Source organism: Nanorana parkeri, unplaced genomic scaffold (assembly GCF_000935625.1).
Source record: "Nanorana parkeri isolate BGI_ZX_2015 unplaced genomic scaffold, ASM93562v1 scaffold71, whole genome shotgun sequence".
Lineage (NCBI taxonomy): Eukaryota > Metazoa > Chordata > Amphibia > Anura > Dicroglossidae > Nanorana > Nanorana parkeri.
This window is the reverse complement of record NW_017306339.1, coordinates 1,608,208-1,619,072: the sequence shown is the minus strand read 5'-3', so window position 1 is coordinate 1,619,072 and position 10,865 is coordinate 1,608,208. Positions and strand designations below refer to the sequence as shown.

Here is a 10,865-nt window from a genome sequence, read left to right as displayed (position 1 = left end):
GGGCGTGAGCCTCCTTTTTCTGTTACGGCCCATTCTACAAGGGCTGTTGGGGCATCTTGGGCTTTTCGCCATGGTGCCTCCGTTTCTCAGGTTTGTAAGGCCGCGACTTGGTCTTCTGTTCAAACCTTTGCCAAGTTTTATAAGGTGGATGTTTTGGCATCTGCGGATGCTGGTTTGGGGCGCAAAGTGTTGCAGGCGGCCGTTTGAGGGAATTTTTTTGTTTTAAGTTGGGTTTGTTGTTTCTGTTGGCCCACCCCTCTTTTTTGGTACTGCTCTGTGACGTCCCTACAGTACATGATCTCCGATCTGTTCCCTGTGTCCTTCAATGAACGGGAGAGAAAATAGGATTTTGGTACTCACCGTAAAATCCTTTTCTCTCCGTTCATTGAAGGACACAGGGCCCGCCCCTCTATGTGGGTGTGTACTCCTTTACTGCTTGTTACTAAACTGGAGACTTGTCAGCAGGTGGGGGGTTTGGCCACCGGCAGGGGCCGCCCCTATGTTGTAATTGGTCTTTTAGTTTTTTTGTGCCTAGCGTCCTTCTCCTGCAGGTGGCGATATTACCCTACAGTACATGATCTCCGATCTGTTCCCTGTGTCCTTCAATGAACGGAGAGAAAAGGATTTTACGGTGAGTACCAAAATCCTATTTTTCTCGTGAGGGCTTTCCCCATTAGTTTTTCCGTGATCATATCATGGTGTGGGTCTGTTCTCCCATATCAGAGCGTTTTGTTTTTTTGCTCCACCTGCTTTGGTGGGTGTTTTCTGGTTTGCAGCCTTTCTGGTTTAGGTTCAGTGTTTATTCAGGTGACATCCTTCCTGTCTTGTGGTGATCTCCTCTATCCTGATTTAGGGACATCTGGTTGATCCTCTGTGGCCTTACCTTTTGTGGTTGGCATCTTTCCCTGTTTGTAGGGGGCTTCTCTTTATGGCTTACATTTTTTTTGGACTATAAGAAATACGGTAGATTTTTAAAAAATTTTTACTATTGTAACCACTTTCTTGTCTGACAGAAGCAGTTTTTCTTGTAAAGGGTTAGTAACAGAAAATTAAGGGGACATCTCGCAGAATAATTACATTAAAAAAAAAAAAAAAAAACTGAACAGCGAGAAATTGGATGAATGCTTTGGACCCACCTGACTCAAGGAATGAGTGTGCCCTGTTATCATTGTACTTGATACATTGGCTATAAAGCATGAAAACCATTTGGATACTGCTGTAGCGCTTAGAAGTCTTTACAAACACCGATGCAGTTCTTCTCAGCTGCTATTGTGTATTGTCTTTCCTGGATCTATGCGTTGTCAGGCTCAAACCGTTATTTTAACTGGCCTGCTTTGGTGAATGTTTTCTATTGTTTTCCTCTTGGACCAAACATAATGTGAAATTTTCAGTTTAAAACTGTAGGATTACATAAGATTAAATATATAACTATAATTTAAAGCACCCACGGTGTGTGTGTTTCCTTGCAAATAACCAGAGGAAGGGCACTTCAAAAGTAAGTAACCAATGCTTTAACTCAAGCTCTCTTCAGTTATAAGCTTGCTGCAAGTTCCAGCTTCCATTTTCCCATTGTTAGGAGTGCTAACAAGCCTCATCTCCATCTAACAGCTTGATAAACAATCTATTGTATATAGTTGGAGATTTTCAGGAAAACAGAGGATATGTTGCTTGTAGCAAACCTATTGGCATTTTAGTTGCTGTTTTAAATGCTGCTTTTCTCCTAGATTTTATACAGGAGGACACTTTTTTTTTTTTTTTTCCTTTTCACATATTTTAAAGACCACCCAAAGTAAAACCCCAGTTTTGTAGCCAAAATAAAATGGTCTTCTTCAGGTGCTCTACATGCATTGGGAAGATTTCAGCAAACCGTTTACTGTAGCTTACTTTTTTTGTTCTGCAGTAAGCCTTGACAGCACCTGCTAAGTGATAGTATCTGCCTTAGCTATCACCACCTGATCATTCTCAGTGTTTTATTAGGAAAAGCAGCAGCCTCTGCCTCTATTTTGTGCAAGAAGGCCAAGCTGAAACTCATTGCAGAGGGCGGCTTCAAGTCAAAGCAGCAAGCCAGTCGTTAGACGTAGGAAAACGAGCTGGAAATTAGAATTTTTGGAACATTTTGTACAAAGCCTAGAGGAATTCCCCAGTCATGGTTGTAAAAAGAAACATTTGCATTTTTAGATGTTATAGGAAATCTAAATGGCTGTAGTTTGAAATGAAAAGGTCATCTTAATAGCTTTAAATGATAAAATGGCTTGTGTAGGTTTTACACATGCCTAATAGCGTTTGGGTTCTTTTCATTTTCTTTTAAGAACTGTTTAATTTCTGTTAATATCATAGACCCACTAATCTATCTCACAAAGTGTATTTAACCTAAATTGTTCATTCGTATCATTTTATGTTATCCTGTATCCTTATGTAGATTTATGCTAAAAACTAACCTGCATGCTTTATATCTTGAACAATGCAAGACTTATGTAAAGTCTTCTATAGTCCTACATTCTACATTTTGATGAGGCAATGGGTAGGAAGGCAGCAGAAGGACATTGGATCCACAGGGTATAGGTTCAGCCTAAACCCTTCACCGCCCCACTATCTAAATGTATTCTTTTCTGTATCTTTGGAGAAGTTTACAATGTATGTGTGGCAGAAGGTACCCATTGAGACTAATTCTGGATGTGGGCAATGTTTCCTTTTTAATTTGTTTATGTAAATATAAAATCGATATTACGTGTTTATTTTTTCTATGGATAATATATATTTAAGGGTGAACTATGTGAAATATTTAATAGAATATCCTTTGTGACACTTCACATTGCTTGACTTTTTAGATGATGCTAAAATATGAGTGATTTTTGCTTCAAGTGAAAACTGCTTCTTTTGATTGCCTGCTTCAAATAAGACATCATACTCAAATGTTAACATAAAGCTATGTAATCAATCTTGAAGAAATGAAGGGATTATTAGTTTGAACGTCTATCACCTGAGCTTTAAAGTGACCATTTTAACGAAAAATCTTTCTGTAAGATTATATATGCATTTACCATGTGCATTTTTAGGCATGTGATTAACGTAGAAAATCTTACCTTGTGTACATACCCCAAAATCTGAAACTGCTGCTGGGTACCACTATCTTGAATGTGATCTCTGCAGCCCCAGAAAATGTGTAGTGTTCCTATTCAAATAGCAGATCTAAGAAATATTTCCACTTTTACACACAGTTACACTATCCCATTGGGGTTATCCCATTTTGGCTAAAAGGGTGAAAGTGGACATATATTTTAAAATACTTTTACCTGAAATTTTTTAGGTTGATGGGGAGGGTCTCTTTAAGAGGGCCAGAGGCAGCATAGTAGGTGAGGCAAATATAAAAGCCCTTTATTATACTACATAATTTAATGTATTCTAGGAGGACTATTAACATAGCCTTATGTTGATATTTGAAAATAGCATCACTTTATTTTTATTTTCTTAATAACATGCACTTAAACCCTCTAGCTAACAACCTCTGGCAATGAAACACTTGCTCCTTAGTATTAACAACTGCAAAACAACAACTGCAAACCATTTACCCCTATCTTTTTTTGTGATTAAGGAATACTTGAGAGAGAGAGGTGTGTGTGTGTGTGTTCGCTCGCTCATATTACTTTGGTTACCTGATGGCCTTTCTAGTATGGGCCCTTGATTTGATATTTTAAGTTTTTATATTTTAAGTTCGTCGTTTTGGCTGCTAAGGGTATTTTCTCTTTATTCCAGGAAAGAATCAAGCTGATAAATGAAATCATTGCAGCTGCGGAGGAAGTCATTTCTACAATTGATCAGACCGCTCTCGCCTTGTTTTTTGCCATGAAGTCCGATCCAAGACCTGATGCAGCCACTATAAAAAAGTACCTAACCAGTAAATATTTTCTTTTTTGACCCTTTTCCAGATATAATTATGTACAGATCACACTTAAAGGGGGGTTAAATCCTACCTCACTGCAACCTAAATAGAATTAATTTGGGTGAAGTTGTTTAAATCAGCCATACATTTTTCTGAAGGACTTGCTGTGTGTGTGTGTGTGTGTGTATTATTAAATGATTGGTTGTAATCATTTTATGGATTAGTTCCACTTCCTTCTGACTCCTCATAATTTAAAGATTGTTGACGTGTACAGTTGTTGTGTATTTGTGGTAGATGACCTAGTCTGTACTTTATACCTTCCTTCAGTGACATGGAGAAGCAGAAGGGCACACTGATTGATGCTCTGTGTCGAAAAGGCTGTGGCCTGGCGGACAAGGTGCTCCACCTCCAGTCCAAAGATGGTGCTGCGTCATGTGACATCGATGGGAGAGAAGACGATCAAGAGGTTGCTCTAGAGGCCTTAAATGATACTTATTGGGAAATTACCAAATGGATTGATGTATATGACTCAAAGGTAATGTTTTTATCTGATTTTAAACCTGTGGCAATATATTTTGGGTCCACAGATAAACAATACTTTACTAAGCTGCATGTGATATTTTTCTTTCCACTTTTCTTTCACTGTTTTTCGCAAAGCTAGTTGACCAGTACTGTCGGTGTAATTCGTAAGATATCTGGCCTTACCACAAAGCTGAAGGTTTGGAAATGAAGAGCTGTTGAAATACATACATATGAGCAGTTCATAGTTTTACCAACTTTCCTTTACAGTAGGAGTCGGCAACTTGTAACAATGTTTGCACCATTCAGCTAACTGCATTATTGTTATTGGCAAGTGTTTTCAGCAGCTCAGTATAAACTTCAATTTTCACCTCAAAGCAAAATGTTGGGCATGGTAAGCCATTCATTTTATTAGTTTCCTGCCAGGACATTGATGGCATGAAGGGTCAGTGGAGGCTTCCTCTATCCATCACTCAATGTAGCCTTGGGGATCTAAATGCTTGTCTGAATTCATCCTCCGCCTATAGCAAAATACATGCCTGTATTTTTAAAGCTAGGCAGCAGCTGTTGCAGAGTGCAAATTAAGATATTACGTAAATGTACAATGCTTGTGTGACAAATGTGAACTTGGAGCAGTGGTTATAGCCATAAGAAACGTTTCGATTTGTCAGTTCAGAGTGGCAAAATTTCTGGGTCAAACTTTGTTGGTTCATATATATTGAATGTAATAGAAGCTTGTATTTAATGCAGTATCAGGAACCAAGCCAGATGTTAAATCACTTTAAAGGGTTTTTAAAGAGTAAATTTTCAGCACATGTGCCTTTTTTAAATGATACAATGCAAAATTTGGATGTCAGCCATTTTATATACCTCTGAGGGCTTGTCCAACTGCATACACACATGGTCTAGTGCTGCAAATGCAGGAAAAACAAAGTGTGTTGTTCTCATTAGGAGCTCTTCACACCAATGCATTCCAGCTGCAGTGTGTTTTACTATCCAGTTCAAGCACTGTAGTCAAAATGTATCCTGATTAAACAGAAGGTAATGTTTGATATGAACCATACTGCATCTATATTGCAGTGTTTTGGTGGGAAAAAAATGGACTTGGAAGAAGTTACTAAAGTAGAAAACTGGGTTATGGATTGTAAGGGGATTTTTTCCATATCACTACAGGTTATCTAAAACACTGCAGAGCAGCTTGCTTTGCAGCTCCCTTTGTGGAACTCTGCTGCCTGATCAGGGAAGAGTTGCTGCTTTGTATATGTATTTAACCACACGTACTTCTAGTTGGCAGTAATAACCTGCCAGAGGCTGCAACCTTTCCTGGCTTTCTGTGTGCCTCTTGGAAAATGTTCTCACTCCATATTCTAATGACAGATGTCACTTAGGAATTGAAAGGACATCTCACTAGTAGTAAACCAGATAACCGTAAGAAGCTGACATAGGTTCTAAACCTTCCTCATTAAAAAATGAAAACACAAAAGAAGAAGAGTCTCACTTACAAGTAGCAATTTATGCTGATGTAACTTAGTACCACATTGGTGTTTTTTCTGTGGAAGTGTTATGCATTTTAGATTTATTGATGGTAAGACTGGGTCTTTTCTATCCTTCAAGGTTTTACCATTTGTTTATAAGCATGCTTTAGCAAATAAATTATATGGACGAGGAATTAAAGCTGCAACAAAGCTAGTAGAAGAGAAGCCCACTAAGGAAAACTGGAAAAACTGTGTCCAGGTAAGAATGGTCTTTTCTGACTGTAAAGCTCTTGCATGTTCCTCAAAGCTGATTATTTTATCCCAGTCTAGAATAGCTGTGCACGTTGGTCTAAACTTTCCTTTTCTAAACCCTGGTGACTGAGTAGCTAGATCAGGGGCCCCCAAATTTGTAAACAAACAGCCAGTTTACTGTAAGGGGTCTTTTGGGAATGAACAATGGCCCAGGCTTAGTAATCGTTCGGGAAAAAAATGACCTAGCGCCTGCACTATTGGAGCATAGGGATGTGTAATCTTTGAGGGCATTTAATTTGTATGATGTTTCATTACCTATGTTCAATGATCTAGTGCCTGTGGTCAGTGGGGGAGGAATAATGCCCATTTGTTTCAGTGAAAGGAATATTGCCCCATCAGTGGGAGGATTAGTGCCCTATCAGTGGTGTCCGTTTTGGGGGAATTGTGGCCAGTTAGTGTCAGTGGAAGGAGTAGTGCCCTAAGGACAAGTTAAATGCAAGCAGTTATTCTGCCCATCTGCCACTGTTTGGGGACCACTGATTTAGAGCTTAGAAAGGTTACTGTGGAAATAGGATGGGTCTGAGTGAGTGAGTGGTTTTTGTTTCCTCTCTGTGTGCACATGTTTGTCCATACTATACATTAACATCTGTATGGTTTTTTTTTTTTTGTTCTTACACAGTTAATGAGATTACTTGGTTGGACCCACTGTGCATCTTTTACAGAAAACTGGATCCCAGTCATGTATCCACCGGATTACTGCATTTTCTAAAATTCCATATGCATTATCGTTTAATACAAAGGTCTTTATATATGATATTTAGCTGTCCCAGACGTTTTTGTTTTTTATGGTTTTTTTTTTTTCTAAAGCATGTTTTTTCTGTTAATGAATACAACTGTTAAACTATATATTTATCTGCCAATGCACCCTTGTGCATCATTGTGTGTGGTATTTGGATGGCCTAGGGTTGTTGCATGTGTTGTTGGTAATTTTAAATAGAGATCTGGATTTTACAATCATATTTTTAACATTTTTTTATGTTGAGGTTATGAAGGCCTTAATGATTCAAAATAGGTAATATTTTATTTATAGAGCGAAAACCTATTAATGCATATCAATTGCTTGCGTATATGGAGGTAGCCATTTTCTAAGCTGAGCTAATTAAAATGCAAATTAATGCCTGTAGAATGTAAGAGCATTCACTAAGTGCTAATCAACTGGCATAGTTTTTAGAAGAGTCAGCCACATTTTAATGGATTTGCTTGGCCCACAAAATGTTTTGTCTCCAATATGTGTAGGCAACAGGTGCACTTTAAATGCATTAGTTTACATAAAAGAAGATGCCATCTTACAAGGAAAAAGTCATGTTGGTGACCTGGAGTAAAAGCACTTTGTGTGCATTTATTTCTCTTCGTGGTGGTCTTGCATTCTTGCCTGGGTCACAGCTTCACAACCAGATTACTTTGATCCAGTGGAGAAATCGTTCAACAGGGTAGGACCATTTGCCTTTGCATTATGACGTTAGGGGGCAAAATAATATGTTAATGCCCACTGACTGTTTATAGTCACCAAATGCCATTCAATAGCTTAGTGTTGGGTAGTATTCCTTTAAACGCACACTTTTATTTTACCATCCACTGACATTTTGTGATAAATGGGGTTTTGTTTTGTTCCCAGTATCCGTAATGGCCCTTCATGTTTGAGTAGTAGTGCTTTTATAAGTCTAGCATTTACTCTTCATTGTATGTAAATGAAATATCAGTCATCAAGGAGTTTTTTTTCAGGCAGTAGCGTTAGCTGTATATGAATGAAAATAGACATGTGCCAGGCATTTAAATTTTCTTTAATCAGGTATATTGTACATTGTACAGTTATACATATGTTTATCAGAATTTTATGTAAAATAAAACAAGAATCCATGCACAGAACAAATGTGTTACAAACTCTGGTGTTTTTTTTTTTTTTTACAATTATAAAATGATTATGGCACTCCGTTGTCTGTGTATGTTTATTCCACAAGTGATTGTTCCCATCTTTTGGGATAAAGTAGAAGCCTAAAACATGGTTTACCTAATGTAATACCTGCTTGATAAAGGTGCCAAAAATAATTTGTCCTCAAATCATTGCTTCCCATTCTATTCCAAGCTTCAACTGCATAATAAAGTGACCCTGTCACTACAGGGTCAAAAAAGTAAATGACAATGACTGCAGAAAGAATAAGCACTATGCTAGACTTTCTGGCAGCCCATTTCTTTAAAGAGATCCTGTCAACAGACCATTAATTTCAACAACAATCCTGCCATAAGATTATTTGTGCATTTAACATAGACTGCTGCTGTGCCCCTCCGTCGATGTGATGTCCGAGGCCCTGGCTGACTCAGAGTTGTCACCCTAGTGACATTGCATAGTATTCTCCTTCTCTCTTTCCTCAGCAGTTACATAACAAGGTTTCAACAACAATTACAACAAGGTTATGTAAGGAGGAGAATGAGGGGTGGAGGATTTGGTCCAGCACAGAAAATAATTACACACTCCCAGAAAAGGAGAAGGCAATGAATTGGCAGGAGGGTAGGGGTCTGCTAGGGAATTGACTAGTCAAATTTGCTACCAAGTTCAGAGGCACATTGCAAGTGCAGTGGTTTCTTCTACTGACTAACATGTCACTACAGGAAAGCCCTTCTCAACCACGTTTCTATAACACCCTAGGGTTGTTCCAGAGGTTCCTTGAGTTGTGGATGATTGACCTCACATCTGATATCTATTTTTGGGCCAGCAGAAACGAAAGCGGGGATTTTTATAGCTGTCTGCAATGAAGGCATTCTGACCACCACTCTTAAGTGGAGTATTCTTCCCACTGACTACTAATGTAAGGGTAATTTTTTTCCACTGACCCCAAATTAATCTGTTTTAGAAAGGGTTCACGAAGACCTGAAGATTATTTTATGGGTTCTTTTAGGGTAAAAATGTTGAGAGAGGCTGCTACAGGATGTACAAGGCAGTGGAAGGGGCCACTGCATGCGATAAGGGAGACTGGTATTTGACTCCTCCAGCCAGTGAAGTACTAGGGGTGGTGTTTCAAGTCATTGGCTGCCAAAAAGGAGAAGTATAGAGCCTCTTCTTTCTGCAGGTATTGCGATATCTTGCTTTTAACTCTGTAGTGTCTGGGGCACTTTAAGCCAATCGGATGGAAATGGTATGGACATGCATCGGAAGAGTTTAATTGAGGTTCTAACCTTTTTTATTTTATTTAAGTGTTTTGTTGCGGTTTCTGTCCCAGTAAGGTATGAGAAAAGATCTCTATAATAGAGTTATGTCCCTTTCCACTTTTCTTTTGTGAAACAAAAAACAAGTTTTGTCTGGACTTGGGTTTTAACCCCTGTACTATCTTTTATCTAACTTTTTTTTTAATCACAATTTGTGATTTAAGTTGTCGATCATTAAAACCACATAGTGTGCAGCTAGCTTAGGAGAAGCAGAACTCCAGACGAACTACTATATACACAGTAGAAATACATAAATATAAACGGTTTTACCTGCTAAAGGATTTAGCCTGTATTGTGATTTAGGCTTCTCTACCAAAGGACAGAGTCAGGTACTGGACACTCCTAAGGCTGTAGCATGTGGAAGCCTCTTCTGTCTGTATGAAATCAAAGGAATTAGTCCCTTTCTGTCTGGAACTCTGTTGAATTTCACTTACTAGTGAGGGAGTGATATTTTGCTCTTCCGGGTCTGACTCCATCAAAACAGGTAAATTGTAAATTTAGCAATTCTATTGTTGCCCAGTTGTTGCCAGGGACAGGATTGCTTGTGTGACATCAGCCTAAAGGCTATTCTGCTATTAAGCAATGCAGCCTACACCAAAACCAATGCTGGCGTGTATTTGGACTTTGAAGGAGCAGCAGCACATTGAGTAGCTCATACCTCTTATCTACCCTCTGTCTGTAATCCCCATTCAGGGGTAGAATAACTCCGCTGGTTAAAGCACTAGAAACCCAGCCTGGCTAAAAGTGCTGAACATATGCCAGTCTAAATGCTACCAACATTGACCTACCTGACCTTTTTGATGTAAGAGTGTAGAATACAGTATCTGAGATAAACTTGTGAATTGTGGGGGCAAGATTTTTTTTTTCTTTATAAGTAATAGGTACTTGCTTACTGAACTGATGTAAATGGGCTATCTATTTGAGATATAACAACATATAACGACAAATGGGGCTTTTTTAGGTGCCAAAAACTTTTTACACAATCGTGTCTTTGTAAAACAATTTTGCACCTAAAAAGCCCCATTTGTTATATGTTGTTATTGATAGGGGTGTTGTGCCATGCTCTCACCCATTCACCCCCTTTTTCATAATAAACTATTGTGGTATATAGCAGTTTTAGGTACGTTTATTGGACACATTTTGTGACTATTGTAATTGTTTCTGAGTCGATTTATTTGGGTTTGGTACTGTGGAATCTTTTTGCATATTTTTAAAGGTAAGTGTGCATTTTTGTGAAAGTAAACTCTTATTCATGGGTGTCCATGCTATTTCGAATCATTGTTTCTTTGCATAGTTTGTAAGTGAGCAGCCTAATATTTCCTGATAACATAAGCTTTTCTCAGGAGCCATTAAAGCTGGCCACAAGTAATAGTGTGACTTCAAGTCTACCTTCTACCTAACTCCTTTGCTGCCTGCATTCTGCAAAAGCTAAAAAGATCACCCAAATACTTGCCCATGACCTGGAATAGACTCTGACC

The 10,865-nt window shown here is 38.5% G+C and overlaps 1 protein-coding gene across 2 annotated transcripts in view; it reads left to right on the top strand.

Moving 5' to 3' along the window:
* The window catches only part of TPP2 (tripeptidyl peptidase 2), a 55,439-nt gene extending 47,937 nt beyond the window's left edge, over positions 1-7,502 (top strand). For both annotated transcript variants that reach the window (XM_018576617.1, XM_018576616.1), the window contains 4 exons: positions 3,754-3,884; positions 4,208-4,415; positions 6,014-6,133; positions 6,806-7,502. In XM_018576617.1, coding sequence (XP_018432119.1) covers positions 3,754-3,884; positions 4,208-4,415; positions 6,014-6,133; positions 6,806-6,895 — 549 coding nt within the window. In that variant the 3' untranslated portion in view covers positions 6,896-7,502. The remainder of the gene's footprint in view (positions 1-3,753; positions 3,885-4,207; positions 4,416-6,013; positions 6,134-6,805) is intronic.
* The last annotated feature ends 3,363 nt before the right edge of the window (positions 7,503-10,865 follow it).